At 41.5% G+C, this 20,944-nt stretch overlaps 1 protein-coding gene across 1 annotated transcript; it reads right to left on the bottom strand.

The window, feature by feature from the left end:
- Positions 1–524: 524 nt before the first annotated feature.
- tm2d1 (TM2 domain containing 1) lies at positions 525–20,830 on the bottom strand. The gene is made up of 7 exons (XM_030049290.1): positions 20,631–20,830; positions 12,832–12,905; positions 11,016–11,124; positions 9,360–9,451; positions 5,807–5,880; positions 2,715–2,827; positions 525–1,859 (listed from the first exon to the last, which is right to left on the bottom strand). The coding sequence occupies exons 1-6, from the start codon at positions 20,762–20,764 to the stop codon at positions 2,717–2,719; spliced, it is 594 nt and encodes a 197-aa protein (XP_029905150.1). The 5' UTR covers positions 20,765–20,830; the 3' UTR covers positions 525–1,859; positions 2,715–2,716.
- Positions 20,831–20,944: the final 114 nt, after the last annotated feature.

Below are 20,944 nucleotides of genomic sequence, written 5' to 3'. Positions count from 1 at the left end.
ATTAAAGATGATTTTAATATTTATCTCAGTGATTTTGCTGTCATGGAGCATCATGTCTGTCATTACATCTTTAAAAATGATTCATCTGGGAGCATTTTTTATTTTTATGAACTACAGGTGGGGAGAAAAATCAGTACAGCACAGTATTGTGATATTTTGTGTGGCAATGTTATATCGATGCACAGTCACCAGGTATCGATATTTTATCTCCAAGAATCGCTGCAACATTTCTGACAGGTTTTTAGGGCAGAGTACAGAGGGCAGAGATGATAACCAGTTTTTATTTGGCAACATAGTCTGCAGTTGAAAAAACGTAATTAAGTCCCAAAATGTTATCGCAATACTCAACATTTTGCAAAGTGTTTCAAATCACAATACTGTTGTATCGTGAGGATATCGTATCACAGGGCCTCTGGTGACAGAACAGAAATATGAACCAATTAATATCACAGTCTCATCATCATCATCATCATCATCATCATCATCATCACACCACTGACAGATCTAAATAAAACAGTGAAATGTGGATTTAAGAAAAAGGACACTTTATTTACAACTCATTTACATGCAGAGACATAACAGCGCAACAGTGAATATAATAATGTCAAATAAATAAAAAAACAACACAGTAAACAAAGAGAGAGAGAGAGAGAGAGAAAGAAAGAAAGAAAGAAAGAAAGAAAGAAAGAAAGAGAGAGAGAGAGAGAGAGAGAGAGAGAGAGAGAGAGAGAGAGAGAGAGAGACTACAGCCAGTTTCTTTCCTTCCATCCACTGTCTGCTCAGACAGAAACAGTGCAGGTCAGTGTTGTGTCCAGCGGGGGCAGCACTGAGCTAAACAGCAGAATCTGTGTGGGTCAGTGGGGCTCAATGCTCTAAACTGATCAGTCCATTTGATCCAGATATTGATCAGTAACTGGACTGTTCCTGTCAATATCGTCCTGATTTACTGGGAAAGTCCCAGTGACCGATGTTCACTTGACTCAGTTTAGCCTCAGCGGCGCCCCCTGGATCATCATTCATTCAAAGCTACAACAATAACATGACAATAACCCCCCCCCTCTGATATCCAGGCTCCTGTCTGTAGTGTCATCCCTCAGCGTGCAGCTTCAACCCTCTGACACCCACAAGCTAATGGGTGGGCATTTATTTTGAAATGTTTTATTTAACCCTCTGAACAAAATTTCCTTTATTTCTTTCAAAAACATAAAATAAATTGCTACTGTGTCCACTGAAAATGCATTTTCCTCCATTGGTAAATGTAGAATCTTGTCTGAAAATGTATATTCATAAAAAAAAAAGAAAAAGAATCCTTACACTCAACAATAAAAAGAAAACAAAGAAAGAAGAAATATTTCTTTAAAAAAATATAAAAGAATTTGCTATTTTGGCCAGTAATTTTTTTTTTTCAGTTGGTCAGTGTAGAATCCTGTCTGAAAATGTATATTTATGAAAAAAGACAACAAACCCTAAATCTAATAAAAGAAAAAACAAAACAAAAAGAAACAGACAAAAAAAAAAAAAAAAAAAATTGGCAAAATGTTTTTTTTTGCTTAGAGGACAAAAGAAGGAAGAAGTCTGATCAAAGTGGTATTTTAACTTTATAAGTAGCTTTTTTCTAAGACAAGAATCTGCAGCGTCCACAAAAAGGCCAAAGGAGAACGAGTTCAATAAGACCTGTCAAAATAAAAGCCTGCTCATGGGGTGGTGGGTTTCAGACGGTCGATGTGAACTGTGCTCAACGATGTCATGGAAATCAATACAGAATGATGATTAGCACTGTATTGGTTATCGATCGATTGATCTTTTTTTTGTACGGCGTCACTGAACAGAACAGAAGCAACACGGCGGCTCCTCGAGACCTGAGAGGAGAGAGAGAGAGAGAGAGAGAGAGAGAGAGAGAGAGAGAGAAATCAGTCAGTTGGATTCCAGCTGTTCACACTGATATTTAACTACTGTCTCCCCTGTGTGTGTGTGTGTGTGTGTGTGTGTGTGTGTGTGTGTGACCTTGAGCAGTGAAGCTGCAGCCAATAGAAATCTCTCATCTGTTCTGTTCTGTATCGGCTGCAGTGTCAGTTTTCTCTACGGCATCTTATATTTTATTTTATTTTTTTTTATGGATTTTACATTCCAAAACTTTCGAAGCCTTCAGTTTGTTGTCACTCATCAACATTTAAATAGTATCAATAATACAAATAATAATAATAATATTAATAAATCAGCTGTTATTTTACTGGAGCCAATCATGCACCCAGTTTTTTTTTTTGTTTTTTTTTAAAATATCAGTCCCCCCCAAATAGGAAATACATAGCAGCTTTTGTTCACTCCAAAAAATAAATAAAATAAATAAATAAATAAATAAATAAATAAATAAATAAACAAATAAAATAAAATAAAAATTCGTTCCGCCTCCCAACTGCACTTTATTAAAGAAAATCCTGACTTATCTCAGGTTAGGAAATCTTAAATAAATCCAACATTGTTTATCAGCTTTACGTCTGTTACCTAGCAACCAGAGCTCTTCTCCATCATCTCGCCGACCTAAATTTTTCTTTACGGCTCTGCTTTTCCCTCACAGCAGCTTCTGAGCGGCTATGGTTTTCCTGCTGTGGTGAAACCGCGACACACGGCTCAGTCGGCCGTGAGTGTGTGCTGGCTGTGTGTGTGTGTGTGTGTGTGTGTGTGTGTGTGTGTGTGTGTGTGTGTCGGCTCTGTACCTTCACACAGAGATCTGGGTTCTCCTGTAGGTCTGGTTGGTGATGGACAGCCGGGTCAGCCGGGCGCCGTAATAATCCACGATGTAGTTGGACCCGTCAGACGGACCCACGATCTGCAGGATGGACGCAACACACACACACACACACACACACACACACACACACACACACACACACCCCATTACCTCAGCATCAGGTGACTTTTACCACATCAGGTGGAACTGACATGAGCCTCATCAGCAGAATCAAAGCCAACAGTTGAGGAAAAACAAAGTCACAGTGAGGGTTCGGGTGAGGAGGCTGAAGCTACAGACAGACAGACAGACAGACAGACAGACAGACAGACAGACAGACAGACAGACAGACAGACAGAGAGACAGACAGACAGACAGACAGACAGACAGACAGACAGACAGACAGACAGACAGACGTCCTCCTGCGCTGTTTCACCTCAAAGAAACGCTCCAAACAAGTTGAGTTAACTTCTGATCATTGTTAACTGGAGTCATTCAAGTCATTCAAACCAACTCTTCTGCGGACACGGTGACGTCACTGAACGCGTACAGCTGTTGCCGTGGCGATGTGAACCTCCGGGAAAACGGCTGTGAGCTGAAGGCTCACACCGGCTCTACCTGTTTAATTTCTATCGTCGACTGAACAGCTGAAGTTCTTGTTCTGTTTTTTTTTTAAGTAATCGATGAATTAGTTAGTATGTAGTGTGAAAAATAAACCCAAAGCCTGATGGGAGTCAGGACCAGGGTCCAAAGTGACGCCTTCCTCAGTCTGTCCAGCAGCCAGAAGCCTCCCCCAAAATTAAAACAGCTGGTGTTTTTACATGAGAAACGGTTCAAGTGACGACTGTTCATCGATTAGTTCTCTCCCTATTTCCCGATCAGTGAACTGGCTGGTTGTTTTTCGGCACTGAACGGTTTATTAGGTTAAATATCATGTTGTCCTCTCGCTGCAGTGCAGAGTGTGCGGGCGCCGCCGGCCCGGCCGTGGCGGGACGTTCCGGTTTAATCGAGTCGTCAGACGGAGCGTCCATCTGTCTCTGCGTCCCTGTTGGTCACCATCAGAGCCGCTGATGAATGTCCCGCCTCTATTATCTGAAACACCTCGACATGAATCCAGCCGAGGAGTGATGCGTCCCTTCACCTCCGGCTTCCCCCTCTCCATCCGTCTATCTCCGTCCGCCCGCGCTCCTGCAGTCCATTAGAAACTTCTGGAAACATCCGTCATGCTGTCGGCCTCGGAGAGACGCCTCGCCGCAGGATGGATGGGGGTAAATAATAATCAGACGACCGCCGCCTGTTTATTCATCAGCCTCGGCGGCGCTCTCACCGCCGGGTAGTTAGCGGTTTAAAATATGAGGCTCCGGCGACTCGCGCGGCGCTGAAATGGACCCTCCGGGAAACGAGGAACTCTTCATCACGAATGTCACTCTTACAGAGGACAGGAAACAAGAGCTGCCGTGTGTGTGTGTGTGTGTGTGTGTGTGTGTGTGTGTGTGTGTGTGTTTCAGTAACATACAGCTAATGTAGAGTGTAAATGTTTGAGTTTAAAGTCACGGCTCTCTCAGGACGGTCAGAACAGCCTCGCAGGATCTCAGCCTCCTGAATAAAAACCTCCTCTGATGTGACAAACTCAGGTTTCCATCCACCTGCTTCACACACATGTTGAATTTTGTGCATGAAAGATATCGAATGGAAACAGAGGAATTCTGCAAAAACTCCTGACATTTCATTCGGCGTATCACCGGAGAGAAAACGATGGACAGTTAATTTGAGTCGTGGGCGGAACCGATAATTTGGCCTGGCACCTGGGGACGTTTGCCGCGCCCCCATTCAACTTCACATTCACAAAAATGTAGATTTATGAAGCTTAAAACCAGAGATGAAAAGTGAAACCAGTTCAGTGCATTTTGTTTCTCTGGTCGAGACTCTAACTCCATCACTCAAACAACAGGGACAGTTTTTAAAAACCTGTTTTACAGCTGAGGACTGAAATGTTCTGAGACGGAGAGAAATGAACAGTTAAATGGTTGAAACTGGGCTCTGCGATATGACCTCAATCCTAATTTCATATCCCGATATATATCACGATAGAACACGATACATACCGTCATATCACACAGCCACAGGTTCAAAGGTGCAAAACCAAACAAGCATATCGAGCACAGAACTAGAGAGATTAGTGTCGCTGATGCATATTTTTCATGTTTAGCAGTTAAACCTCAAATGCCGAATTAAGTCGTTTTGGAGGATTTGGAACAAACTCCCACCGCAGATTAAACAAGCAACCTCGGTCGATAATTTTAAGAAGCAGCTCCAAACTTCTTTCTATTGTCTTGCTTTTAATTAATTACCTATTACCAGTTTTATCTTTTATCTTCTTATGTATTTAATTCTTTTATTTCATTGGGTTTTATTGTTTTACTGTCTATTATTTATTGTTTTTATTGCTATAAGTGTACAGCACTTTGAGCTGCATTTATGTTATGAAGGTGCTATATAAATAAAGTTTATTATTATTTATTTATTTTTCTCCACCCAGTGTCCACTTTATCAGCTCCACCTGTATAATCTAATCTAATCTAATCCAGTCCAGCTGTTGTGCCATAAAGTTTCCTCTCCTGCTGTAATGCTCAGCTTGTCTTGTTGTCACGGTAACAGAGGTGTTCATTCACTTCTATGTTTGGCACTGAGCTCATAGTTAGAGCTGCACTTTACTGACAGCTGTTTCCAATATTCTGTCCCCCCTAGTTGTATATAAATAGGGAGGACAGAAAATCAGAAACACCTCTCAGTGTAATGCAGTCCAGTAGCAGACCTCTGCAAACTACAACCTCAATAATAAACACAGAATTAAAGTGACACATTCTGCACAATGTCAACACAAACTGAACATTATAGACTTTGTTAAAAGGGAGAATTTATGGCAGAGCTGCATCAGATTGGACATCATCATATCCACATCACTGATGAAGGCCCCAGCGGTCGTCACGGCAGCAGCATCACAATGCCACACACACACACACACACACACACACCTCGATGTGTGGTTTTGGCTCGGTCACCTGGGCTGTGACTCACCTGCATGGCGATCAGCATGAAGTCGACCAAACTGCCGATTCCACAAAAGCCAACGGTGCAGAACTTCAGCAGACCTGAACACACACACACACACACACACGCACACACACATGCACACACACACACACACGCACACATGTATACACACACACACACACACACAGAGAGAGAGAGAGAGAGCATGCGGATCATTCAGTGCTGGTACAGAATTATAAACCTCTGTTCATTTTAATGGTTTCACGGTGAGAAACTGAGCCCAGATCAGTTTCAGCAGACAGAAACAGCCTGTTGCAGTAAAATCACCACCAAACAGCCGGCCAGGGGAATCAATCATGTCATCTCATTTTAACAATCACTTACCAATAGTCAATCATTTCAGTTCATCCAGAATGCTCTTTTTTTTTTTTTTTTTTTTTTTTTTTACAGCTAATTAGTTTTGTCTTTTTTGAAAATTTGTCCTTCATCCTCTTCACTGTCAAATCTCATCTGCCTGTCATTTTTTTGGGATGAAATGAGGAAATTTACATTTTCAGTGAACCCACTTTCCACCAATTTACTTCTGCTGCAGTTGGTGATTTCCTACGTTTCCCAGAATGCCTTGCACCACACCCCAGAGAGGGTGGGTGTGTAAGAATATAAATATATCAAGCCAACTAGCCTGTGAACATTCAGTCGAGCAACTTATTCAAAAGTATAACTATAACTAACTGTCCGCTAGCTAACCAGCCAGCAGGCTAATCGCTGTCGCTGCTAACATCCTAATAAACAAGCTAACACGTACATCAACATGCTGACAGGCATTGTGGGTAAACAGTTTCACATCATTACAACAGCATGGACGCAGGAAATGTGAGTCAGATTACAGGCAAATAATCTGATGAGCAAAATGAACTGAGTGAATCAGCAGCATCAGGCTGCGAGTGTCTGCATCCTGCTGCATTCTGAGCTCAAAATACACAGAAAATATGTGAAGCCATCCTTCAGACTCTCTGTGTAGACGCCTGAACCCAGTCAGGCTCAGGCTCAGATTATTTAATAATCCCAGCAGGTCGGGCTGGTCCGATGCGAGCAGGCGGGGCTGTTCCACAGTTGTGGCTTTGATGTGTCAGAAATTACAGGGTTAAAAAAAAAAAAAAAGAAAGAAAAAATTTAAAAAACAGATTTTGTTGATGAATAATCTTCGTCACAGTTTTCATTAATGACGAGACGGTAACTTAATAAAAACTAACTCACGGTGACACGAGCTCTGAGGAAATCTACCGACACGTTCATCAGTGAATCGACCCGACAGGAAAACATTAGAAGAAGATAAAGATAAATAGAAGAGAAATATCGACATTGATCCATATTCAACTTTCTTTCATATGAGCCTTGGCTTTATTTGTATTTGATTTGAGGATAAGTAAAGACGTGTTTCATATCCTAACAGTTAAATCTGTGTCTAAACTGCACCTTCACACCTGAACACCAATCCATACAAACAGGTTCATATGTTTCCTGAATAATGACTGGAGAGTCTGGACGAACATGTTCATAAAGCCTCACACTTCAACTAAACCTGTCAGATTTTAATCCATTAAATCTCCTGTACAATCAGTCGAGTAAAATCTTATGATATTTAGTCGACTAAAACTAAAACAACCCGTTTGCTGAGCGAGAGTTAACGAGCTGATATTATCCAAACTCAAAAATCAATCAGATGGATCAGGGATGAAATCATCAGTTCTGATATATCTCTCTCTCTCTCTCTCTCACACACACACACACACACACACACACACACACAGAGGCCCTATATCTCCTGCTAAAATGTGTCTTCTCTCTCGTTTTCGTCGGTTTCTCTCGGTTTCGTGTCCTTGCTCGCTCTCTGTAACGAGGCTGTTTGTTAAAAGCGTTTTTGGCAATAAATCTGGCTTGGCTCGTCCCGGGCCGACCTGAGCCAAGTCAGGCCAGGTGTTTCTGAGTGCAGCTGCCTGCCGCCTGTCCCCCATCCAAAAACCCCAGGCTACACACACACACACACACACACACACACACACACACACACACACACACACACACACACACACACACACACACACACACACACCCTTTCAGCCTTTGTCTTGTTGCAGGTGTCTAATTAAAAAAGGGAAGAGGCGCTGGCCGGGGTCTGTGTGCTGATAGCAGCTCGTCCTTGTTGTGATAATCATAACTGTAATTCTTTGGGTTATTACGGCTTATTGTGTGTAGATCAGTGACAAAAAAAAAAAAAAAAAAAAAAAAAATCTTAACTGAATTTGTGCTGAATTCAGACTGCAAAACCACATAAAGAGGAAACGGTTAAAGGGGCCTTCCACCCGTTTTCAGCAGTAAAGCGTGTGTCGGTGTGCGTCTTGGATCTAAAACACAAACCCGGTGATCTGACAGCAAACCGAGAGCTGATCTGAGCGCCGCCGCCTGAACGACACGACAAACCTGAGCTGCCGTGACGTTTTGCAACAGAAAACTGAAGATTCAACATTACTCTCTGTTTTTCGCTGCTTTGTCTTCACCTCCGCCCGTGGTTTGGTGTTCTTGGTGCTTTAAGGCGGCCTGAGCTCTTTCTCCGTTCGCTGTGACGTTGCTTTGCTGTTGCCGTCGTGGTGTGTTCACGCTCATTTCCATCCACAGCCCGACAGCGAAGCAGCGAAACACTTTTCCATTCAATTCAATTCAATTCAATTCAATTGTGAAACACTTTTCATTCATTCGTGTGCGACAGCAACGGGATCAAAACAGAGCAACACGCAGGTCGCCCTCTCATTTGCAATCTGTCATTAGCAGAGAATGAGCCAATAATCTATGTGAGCACACAGTGCACACACATACGAGTACACACTCATACACACACACAAAACAAACCCAACACACACACACACACACACAAAAAGATTATTGAGAGGTGATATGACGTGTTTTCATGTTTTTCCTCAGTCTGATTAGTCAAAACCCCCATAACAAACTCCTCACGGTCGCTGGACTGCTAAGGCCTTTTAGATAGATAGATAGATAGATAGATAGATTTTTATTGTCATTGCACAATCATATACGTATAATAATGCAACGAAATTAGGGCTCAGTCCTTTCGGTGCAGGGGAGAATAGAAAGCATCGTGCATCTTGCTAGTTGAATAGCCAAGTCCAGTAATAGATGGCTGCAGCCATGTCTCTGATATCAGAAAAAATTCAACAGTCACGGAAACACTTGTTGGATGTGCAAGCACAGTTTTCACTACAGGTCTGAATTTTCTGCATGAAAAAAAAAACAAACAAACAAAAAAACCCCTAAAACTGAACATGTGTGTGTGTGAGCTCCTTCACACCGAGTCTGAAATATCGCACCACAAAGATCCGCCGTTTTTCAGGCAGCTCGGTCACGGCGACTTCCACTCAGGAGGCTCAGCGAACCTCTTTTCACCAACACTCACAGGAGCGCGGTGTACAAGTTTGAGAGTATTTACATGTTTCAGGACCTGTGTGTGTGTGTGTGTGTGTGTGTGTGTGTGTGTGTGTGTGTGTGTGTGCGTGCATACCGAGAGCAGGATATCCCAGGTAGAAGCGGTCGGCTCCGAGCCAGCCGAGGAACAGGGACAAGGCCACAGCCACTTTGTAGGAGTAACCGCTCCTGGAGGCACAAACACAGGCAGGATGGTAAAAAAAAAAAAAAAAAAAAAAATCTCAGATTAAATTTAATCCAGACACTGAAACTCACTCACTGTCTGTGCACGTGAACGTTTTAAAGTCAGAGACAGTGAGCAGAGAGAAGAGCAGTGTGCCGCAGGGTTTCCTGCACACGTTACACCTGGGCGGCCCGACAGGTAGATTAACAGGTTTAATCCCATTCAGGATTCAATGTTCTCGTGTTATTACTCGAGCTGCGTGTCAAAATTCTTTTTTTTTTTTTTTTTTTTTAAAATGGCACCTGAAATGCATCACCACTACAGATTATTATCGTCACTAACAACAAGCTGCTGCTGCCGTGGAAACAGAATCACAGGTGAAAAAAAACCAAGAGGTGAGCTGTGTTTGATGGGCGAGTTTATAAAACACACTGCTGATGAAGAAAGTCAACACACACACACACACACACACACACACACACACACACACACACACCGCAAAAACTCAAAATCTTACCAAGATTATTTGTCTCATTTCAAGTCAAAAATGTCTTATTTCTAGTCAAAATATCTCATTACACTTAAAATAAGACATGATCACCTCAGAAGTAAATTGTTTTTAGACAACTGTCTCTTGTTTCAAGTGAAAATTCACTTGTTTCATTGGCAAAATTTGTTTCTTGTTTCTAGCTCATTTTCACTTATTTCAAGTGAATTTTCACTTTTTCCACTGGCAAATTTTGCCAATGAAACAAGCAAATTTTCACTTGTTTCAAGTGAATTTTCACTTGAAACAAGTGAAAATTGTCTAAAAACAAGTTCCTTCTGAGGTGATCATGTCTTATTTTAAGTGTAATGAGATATTTTGACTAGAAATAAGACATTTTTGACTTGAAATAAGACAAATAATCTTGGTAAGATTTTGCGTTTTTGCAGTGCACACACACACACACACACACACACACACACACACACACACACAGGGAGAGAGAGGGAAAAAATAAAGAGAATTACCTCCAGTTACAAACACTTAGAGCTAATGTGTTCTTCAAATAATTTCAATAGATAATAAAATTCACCAGCCCCCACTTTTATTTTGGCATTTCTAATTTTTCCGCTTCAGAGAATCTCTTTTGAACTCTGTGCTCTCTCTCTTTCAGGATCACAACACAACAACTTTTATTATCACCACATTTTAAATCACTTTTTACGTTTACTAAAATATGTTTTTTTTTTTTTACACCAGGACTTTCACAGCTGCTGAAGGCAAATATCAGCAAAGTAACAGAACTTCAACTTCAGCAGGAGGTTTCACTCTTTTTCCAACTAATACCAGGACTAAAAATAATAATAATTATAATGATAATAATTTGTTTTTCACTTCATTGCACTTTCCCAACAGTTCCAAGCTCTTTACAAAAGGAACAAACAAACCCCACAAAAACAAAAAGACACAAAATCGGATCGTTCACCCACGCAGCTGTCAGTTCACTCCATCGTTTCCACAGGACGCTGCTGTGTGTGTGTGTGTGTGTGTGTGTGTGTGTGTGTGTGTGTGTGCGCACTCACACATTCCTGCAGGCGATGGTTTTGTTGAAGCCCACCTCCTCCCCGCTGAACCTGACCTCCGTCCCGTTGGAGAGCCGACAGCTGATGTTGGGAGCTGGGAGGCACTCCACTGTGAACACACACACACACACACACACACACACACACACACACACACACACACACACACACAGACAGGAGGTGAAACATAACAATGTACATCAGCTCCTTCTGCAAATTTCTGTGCACCAATATTCACATCTCTCTCTCATTTGTATACAAACTGCATTAATTCTGATGTTTCCTGATTTTCTCACAGCGCATGTTTCGTGTTTTTGACACATTTTCACATCGTCCGTGTTTTCATTCATGTTTTCTTTGTTTCGCTGCTTCCTGCTGCTGCCCTCTGGATGGTTTCTGGCCCGTCTGATGCAGGATTCACATCTCACCGGGTTGAAACGCTGGAAATGTGCGACCCGCCTGTGTTTAAAACCTCTGTCGTCTCTCTTCTCTTCTCATTACAGCTGTTTTTCTATTTCCTGTTGGAGCTGTGGCTGGAAGTTTTCACTGTCTGATAATTAATTTAAGCACTAACGGGTTAATCATCATGTCCTGAATGTGTGAAAGATGAAGCCAGACGTCTGATGGGAGGTGATCAGAGTCCAAAGTGATGACTTTAAATGTCTCTTAGTCTGACCAGCAGCCAAAAAAAACAACAACAACCAAAAACCAAAGTATTAATTTTATAAAGATATGAGCAGAGAAAAGGAGAAAATCGGAGCATCTGAAGCCAGAATCAGACAGCAGAAGGAGTTTTTACTTTAGTTTAATTGCTTCATTTCCTGTCATTTGGCGAATTTATTAATTTCTCTTGACTGTTTTTCCCTCCACGGAGACTGATGCCGTTTCAGCCGATCTGACCGTGTTCACAGTCTGTATTTGTGATTTCCAGATTCTGTTCTTTTTTTTTTTTTTTTTTTTTTTTAAATCAATCTGGATATGGATCTGGATTTGTGCTAGCAGTGTGAACAAGGCCTCGGTCTCTTGCTTGCTGCGTTTTATTTCGTTTAAACTGCGCGTAGCGTACGATGCATTTACAGTTTGATGTGTTTTCCAAGTGGAGGCACTACGGCTGCACGATTTACCGAAACAAACTATGACTCCATTACAGCTTCATTACACAAATGATATTTCTTATAATATCAATGGCATCGTGTTCAGAGCAGGAGAGACGAGCAGCCCGACAATCACATCAGACAATTTACCAGGCCAGGCACGAAAAACGGTTATTAAACTATTAAAACTGACAGATACAGAAGCTGTGAACAGACTGTTGAATCTGACTGGGCAGCAGTTCTGTCTGTTTTATTTATCTGTATCTATAACATGGAAACTGATTCCATCTCTACCAGCCATTCAGCAGCTGCTCAGCCAATAGGAGGAGACAGATTTTGGTGAAGATCCATACACCTTTTTTTCCCAGGAAAAATCAAACCAGAGAGATGAAAAATAAACCGAAAGAAAAGAGTCCAGAAACTGCAGCTTTGAATTTGGAGAGTTTTTTTAATCGCTGATGTGAGGTTTGAGCTCCTCTGGCTGCTCAACATCAAACCCAAGTTCTCTCGGTAAAGCCGATGACAAAAGGCCGACTGTGTCACTTCCTGGTGGTTTTGACCGGCTCTGGATAGTTTTACTGTTCAGGTCAGGACTTTATTGTCCCACTGGGGGGAAGCGGGCCTGCAGCGGCGCTCACATAACAGTGCAACAATAAAATCTATACCGTCTGACTGGATGAAAAGTTAACTAGGAAACAGAGAGTAAATGCCAGCACACCCACCCCACGCCACCATGTCCTTGCAGTTCTCCGGCTCCTGCGTGGCCTCGTCGATCTTCGGGTCGTTGCACAGATACCTGAGCAGAGTGAAGGAAGTGACGGCTGATCGCTGCCGAGTCAAAACTGACGGCAAACAGGGACAAAATTCACCGTCAAACTAGAAAACTGACGGCAAACATGAACAAAATTCACCCTGAAACTAGAAAACTGGCGGCAAACGTGAACAAAATTCACCCTGAAACTAGAAAACTGGCGGCAAACGTGAACAAAATTCACCCTGACACTAGAAAACTGACGGCAAACGTGAACAAAATTCACCCTGACACTAGAAAACTGACGGCAAACGTGAACAAAATTCACCCTGAAACTAGAAAACTGACGGCAAACGTGAACAAAATTCACCCTGAAACTAGAAAACTGAAGGCAAACGTGAACAAAATTCACCCTGAAACTAGAAAACTGAAGGCAAACATGAACAAAATTCCCCCTGAAACTAGAAAACTGGCGGCAAATATGAACAAAATTCACCCTGAAACTAGAAAACTGGCGGCAAACAGGGACAAAATTCACCCTGAAACTAGAAAACTGGCGGCAAACATGAACAAAATTCACCCTGAAACTACAAAACTGGCGGCAAATATGAACAAAATTCACCCTGAAACTAGAAAACTGACGGCAAACAGGGACAAAATTCACCCTGAAACTAGAACACTGACGGCAAACGTGAACAAAATTCACCCTGAAACTAGAAAACTGGCGGCAAACATGAACAAAATTCACCCTGAAACTAGAAAACTGGCGGCAAACATGAACAAAATTCACCCTGAAACTACAAAACTGGCGGCAAATATGAACAAAATTCACCCTGAAACTAGAAAACTGACGGCAAACAGGGACAAAATTCACCCTGAAACTAGAACACTGACGGCAAACGTGAACAAAATTCACCCTGAAACTAGAAAACTGAAGGCAAACATGAACAAAATTCACCCTGAAACTAGAAAACTGAAGGCAAACATGAACAAAATTCACCCTGAAACTAGAAAACTGACGGCAAACAGGGACAAAATTCACCCTGAAACTAGAAAACTGGCGGCAAACAGGGACAAAATTCACGCTGAAACTAGAAAACTGAAGGCAAACAGGGACAAAATTCACCCTGAAACTAGAAAACTGAAGGCAAACATGAACAAAATTCACCCTGAAACTAGAAAACTGGCGGCAAACGTGAACAAAATTCACCCTGAAACTAGAAAACTGAAGGCAAACGTGAACAAAATTCACCCTGAAACTAGAAAACTGACGGCAAACGTGAACAAAATTCACCCTGAAACTAGAAAACTGGCGGCAAATATGAACAAAATTCACCCTGAAACTAGAAAACTGAGGGCAAACAGGGACAAAATTCACCCTGAAACTAGAAAACTGACGGCAAACGTGAACAAAATTCACCCTGAAACTAGAAAACTGAAGGCAAACGTGAACAAAATTCACCCTGAAACTAGAAAACTGACAGCAAACAGGGACAAAATTCACCCTGAAACTAGAAAACTGAGGGCAAACAGGGACAAAATTCACCCTGAAACTAGAAAACTGAGGGCAAACATGAACAAAATTCACCCTGAAACTAGAAAACTGGCGGCAAACATGAACAAAATTCACCCTGAAACTACAAAACTGAAGGCAAACAGGGACAAAATTCACCCTGAAACTAGAAAACTGACGGCAAACAGGGACAAAATTCACCCTGAAACTAGAAAACTGAAGGCAAACATGAACAAAATTCACCCTGAAACTAGAAAACTGAAGGCAAACATGAACAAAATTCACCCTGAAACTAGAAAACTGACAGCAAACTGGGACAAAATTCACCCTGAAACTAGAAAACTGAAGGCAAACAGGGACAAAATTCGCCCTGAAGCTAGAAAACTGACGGCAAACAGGGAAAAAATTCACCCTGAAACTAGAAAACTGAAGGCAAACAGACAAAATTCACCCTGAAACTAGAAAACTGAAGGCAAACAGACAAAATTCACCCTGAAACTAGAAAACTGGCGGCAAACAGACAAAATTCACCCTGAAACTAGAAAACTGACGGCAAACATGAACAAAATTCACCCTGAAACTAGAAAACTGGCGGCAAACATGAACAAAATTCACCCTGAAACTACAAAACTGGCGGCAAATATGAACAAAATTCACGCTGAAACTAGAAAACTGACGGCAAACAGGGACAAAATTCACCCTGAAACTAGAAAACTGACGGCAAACGTGAACAAAATTCACCCTGAAACTAGAAAACTGAAGGCAAACATGAACAAAATTCACCCTGAAACTAGAAAACTGACAGCAAACAGGGACAAAATTCACCCTGAAACTAGAAAACTGAGGGCAAACAGGGACAAAATTCACCCTGAAACTAGAAAACTGAGGGCAAACATGAACAAAATTCACCCTGAAACTAGAAAACTGGCGGCAAACATGAACAAAATTCACCCTGAAACTACAAAACTGAAGGCAAACAGGGACAAAATTCACCCTGAAACTAGAAAACTGACGGCAAACAGGGACAAAATTCACCCTGAAACTAGAAAACTGGCGGCAAACATGAACAAAATTCACCCTGAAACTAGAAAACTGACGGCAAACAGACAAAATTCACCCTGAAACTAGAAAACTGACAGCAAACTGGGACAAAATTCACCCTGAAACTAGAAAACTGAAGGCAAACAGGGACAAAATTCGCCCTGAAGCTAGAAAAACTGACGGCAAACAGGGAAAAAATTCACCCTGAAACTAGAAAACTGAAGGCAAACAGACAAAATTCACCCTGAAACTAGAAAACTGGCGGCAAACAGACAAAATTCACCCTGAAACTAGAAAACTGACGGCAAACATGAACAAAATTCACCCTGAAACTAGAAAACTGACAGCAAACTGGGACAAAATTCACCCTGAAACTAGAAAACTGAAGGCAAACAGGGACAAAATTCGCCCTGAAGCTAGAAAACTGACGGCAAACAGGGACAAAATTCACCCTGAAACTAGAAAACTGACGGCAAACGTGAACAAAATTCACCCTGAAACTAGAAAACTGACGGCAAACGTGAACAAAATTCACCCTGAAACTAGAAAACTGAAGGCAAACGTGAACAAAATTCACCCTGAAACTAGAAAACTGACAGCAAACAGGGACAAAATTCACCCTGAAACTAGAAAACTGAGGGCAAACAGGGACAAAATTCACCCTGAAACTAGAAAACTGAGGGCAAACATGAACAAAATTCACCCTGAAACTAGAAAACTGGCGGCAAACATGAACAAAATTCACCCTGAAACTACAAAACTGAAGGCAAACAGGGACAAAATTCACCCTGAAACTAGAAAACTGACGGCAAACAGGGACAAAATTCACCCTGAAACTAGAAAACTGGCGGCAAACATGAACAAAATTCACCCTGAAACTAGAAAACTGGCGGCAAACAGACAAAATTCACCCTGAAACTAGAAAACTGACAGCAAACTGGGACAAAATTCACCCTGAAACTAGAAAACTGAAGGCAAACAGGGACAAAATTCGCCCTGAAGCTAGAAAACTGACGGCAAACAGGGAAAAAATTCACCCTGAAACTAGAAAACTGAAGGCAAACAGACAAAATTCACCCTGAAACTAGAAAACTGGCGGCAAACAGACAAAATTCACCCTGAAACTAGAAAACTGACGGCAAACATGAACAAAATTCACCCTGAAACTAGAAAACTGACAGCAAACTGGGACAAAATTCACCCTGAAACTAGAAAACTGAAGGCAAACAGGGACAAAATTCGCCCTGAAGCTAGAAAACTGACGGCAAACAGGGAAAAAATTCACCCTGAAACTAGAAAACTGAAGGCAAACAGACAAAATTCACCCTGAAACTAGAAAACTGGCGGCAAACAGACAAAATTCACCCTGAAACTAGAAAACTGAAGGCAAACATGAACAAAATTCACCCTGAAACTAGAAAACTGGCGGCAAACATGAACAAAATTCACCCTGAAACTACAAAACTGGCGGCAAATATGAACAAAATTCACGCTGAAACTAGAAAACTGACGGCAAACAGGGACAAAATTCACCCTGAAACTAGAAAACTGACGGCAAACGTGAACAAAATTCACCCTGAAACTAGAAAACTGAAGGCAAACATGAACAAAATTCACCCTGAAACTAGAAAACTGACAGCAAACAGGGACAAAATTCAACCTGAAACTAGAAAACTGAGGGCAAACAGGGACAAAATTCACCCTGAAACTAGAAAACTGAGGGCAAACATGAACAAAATTCACCCTGAAACTAGAAAACTGGCGGCAAACATGAACAAAATTCACCCTGAAACTACAAAACTGAAGGCAAACAGGGACAAAATTCACCCTGAAACTAGAAAACTGACGGCAAACAGGGACAAAATTCACCCTGAAACTAGAAAACTGGCGGCAAACATGAACAAAATTCACCCTGAAACTAGAAAACTGGCGGCAAACAGACAAAATTCACCCTGAAACTAGAAAACTGACAGCAAACTGGGACAAAATTCACCCTGAAACTAGAAAACTGAAGGCAAACAGGGACAAAAATTCGCCCTGAAGCTAGAAAACTGACGGCAAACAGGGAAAAAATTCACCCTGAAACTAGAAAACTGAAGGCAAACAGACAAAATTCACCCTGAAACTAGAAAACTGGCGGCAAACAGACAAAATTCACCCTGAAACTAGAAAACTGACGGCAAACATGAACAAAATTCACCCTGAAACTAGAAAACTGACAGCAAACTGGGACAAAATTCACCCTGAAACTAGAAAACTGAAGGCAAACAGGGACAAAATTCGCCCTGAAGCTAGAAAACTGACGGCAAACAGGGACAAAATTCACCCTGAAACTAGAAAACTGACGGCAAACGTGAACAAAATTCACCCTGAAACTAGAAAACTGACGGCAAACGTGAACAAAATTCACCCTGAAACTAGAAAACTGAAGGCAAACGTGAACAAAATTCACCCTGAAACTAGAAAACTGACAGCAAACAGGGACAAAATTCACCCTGAAACTAGAAAAACTGAGGGCAAACAGGGACAAAATTCACCCTGAAACTAGAAAACTGAGGGCAAACATGAACAAAATTCACCCTGAAACTAGAAAACTGGCGGCAAACATGAACAAAATTCACCCTGAAACTAGAAAACTGAAGGCAAACAGGGACAAAATTCACCCTGAAACTAGAAAACTGACGGCAAACAGGGACAAAATTCACCCTGAAACTAGAAAACTGGCGGCAAACATGAACAAAATTCACCCTGAAACTAGAAAACTGGCGGCAAACAGACAAAATTCACCCTGAAACTAGAAAACTGACAGCAAACTGGGACAAAATTCACCCTGAAACTAGAAAACTGAAGGCAAACAGGGACAAAATTCGCCCTGAAGCTAGAAAACTGACGGCAAACAGGGAAAAAATTCACCCTGAAACTAGAAAACTGAAGGCAAACAGACAAAATTCACCCTGAAACTAGAAAACTGGCGGCAAACAGACAAAATTCACCCTGAAACTAGAAAACTGACGGCAAACATGAACAAAATTCACCCTGAAACTAGAAAACTGACAGCAAACTGGGACAAAATTCACCCTGAAACTAGAAAACTGAAGGCAAACAGGGACAAAATTCGCCCTGAAGCTAGAAAACTGACGGCAAACAGGGAAAAAAATTCACCCTGAAACTAGAAAACTGAAGGCAAACAGACAAAATTCACCCTGAAACTAGAAAACTGGCGGCAAACAGACAAAATTCACCCTGAAACTAGAAAACTGAAGGCAAACATGAACAAAATTCACCCTGAAACTAGAAAACTGGCGGCAAACATGAACAAAATTCACCCTGAAACTACAAAACTGGCGGCAAATATGAACAAAATTCACGCTGAAACTAGAAAACTGACGGCAAACAGGGACAAAATTCACCCTGAAACTAGAAAACTGACGGCAAACGTGAACAAAATTCACCCTGAAACTAGAAAACTGAAGGCAAACATGAACAAAATTCACCCTGAAACTAGAAAACTGACAGCAAACAGGGACAAAATTCAACCTGAAACTAGAAAACTGAGGGCAAACAGGGACAAAATTCACCCTGAAACTAGAAAACTGAGGGCAAACATGAACAAAATTCACCCTGAAACTAGAAAACTGGCGGCAAACATGAACAAAATTCACCCTGAAACTACAAAACTGAAGGCAAACAGGGACAAAATTCACCCTGAAACTAGAAAACTGACGGCAAACAGGGACAAAATTCACCCTGAAACTAGAAAACTGGCGGCAAACATGAACAAAATTCACCCTGAAACTAGAAAACTGGCGGCAAACAGACAAAATTCACCCTGAAACTAGAAAACTGACAGCAAACTGGGACAAAATTCACCCTGAAACTAGAAAACTGAAGGCAAACAGGGACAAAATTCGCCCTGAAGCTAGAAAACTGACGGCAAACAGGGAAAAAATTCACCCTGAAACTAGAAAACTGAAGGCAAACAGACAAAATTCACCCTGAAACTAGAAAACTGGCGGCAAACAGACAAAATTCACCCTGAAACTAGAAAACTGACGGCAAACATGAACAAAATTCACCCTGAAACTAGAAAACTGACAGCAAACTGGGACAAAATTCACCCTGAAACTAGAAAACTGACGGCAAACAGGGAAAAAATTCACCCTGAAACTAGAAAACTGACGGCAAACAGGGAAAAAATTCACCCTGAAACTAGAAAACTGAAGGCAAACAGGGACAAAATTCGCCCTGAAGCTAGAAAACTGACGGCAAACAGGGAAAAAATTCACCCTGAAACTAGAAAACTGACGGCAAACAGGGAAAAAATTCACCCTGAAACTAGAAAACTGGCAGCAAACAGGAATAAAATTCACCCTGAAGCCAGAGGATGAGCAGATGTTCTGCTGTTCAAAACCAAGGAGCTCCAAACTAGGACTTTTACTGATGACACTGTTGATTAATCATTTATCATCATTATTATTATCATCACCGTCATTATTTTTTTTTTTATTATTAACAGTACTAGTAATAGCAGTAGAAGTGGCAATAGCACCGTTATCATTAGTAGTAGTATTCCTACTACTGTTATGATCTTTTTATTTTTTTGAGTGATCTATTAGCACTTTAGGGTGAAAAATAAGGTCAAGGTCTCACGGGAAAGTGAGAGATTACAAATGGTTGCTATGTTTGTAGTAACAAAAATGATAATGAATGAATTTAAATGTACTTTTTGCCAAATTCCACATTTAAAAAAAATATTTTTTCTTTAAGGTATGTTTTTTGTTTTTTGCTCTCCCTCGCTATTTTGCATCACTTGATCACTTTGATGCTTCATCACTTCGTAAATAATGTCGTTATCCTCTTTGTTCGTGGCTTAAAATTAATATTTACACATATTTATACTTAAATAATTATACTGCGTTACATCCTGCAGCTGTGAGCTGTTTAATACGTCATTTCCTAGCAGCTCAGGAGACACAGCATGAACAATAAACATCTAATCACTGCCGCTGTGTGGAATATAACACCCAACACACACAGTACTGTGAGAACACGATAAATAACAATAAATAATAAGATAAACATCTTTTTGCTCTGTGCTCTCTGTCTTACGAGGAGGAGCGTCGCTAAGCTAGCCGCGGTTAGCCGTTAGCCGTTAGCGTCTGCAGGTAAATGATGAGGAGGAGGGTGATGAAGGTGATGAAGGTGATGAAGGATACTGTCCGAGCCGCAGGTTCTCGCACCAGTCCGCCTCCTCGGCCTCGGCTCCCCTCAGCTGCGTGTAAACGCAGTAAAACAGCAGCGCCCACAGCCCGGAGCGGAAACACAGCAGCCGCCTCCACCGCGACGCCATGTTGGCTCTGAGAACCCTGTCACGTGACCGCTCCGAGCCCGCTGCCGCTTTCAGGTGCTGGCGGAAACACGGGCTCCAGTCAGGGTGATTAAACTAAAACTAAAACTACATAAAAATTAGACTTTAGGAAACAAGGAAAACTAGCTGAAAAAAACAACAACAAAATACAATAGAAAAAAT

Source organism: Myripristis murdjan, chromosome 4 (genome assembly GCF_902150065.1).
Source record: "Myripristis murdjan chromosome 4, fMyrMur1.1, whole genome shotgun sequence".
Classification (NCBI taxonomy): Eukaryota; Metazoa; Chordata; class Actinopteri; order Holocentriformes; family Holocentridae; genus Myripristis; species Myripristis murdjan.
The sequence above is the reverse complement of the archived record's forward strand: the minus strand, read 5'-3'. Positions and strand labels throughout refer to the sequence as shown.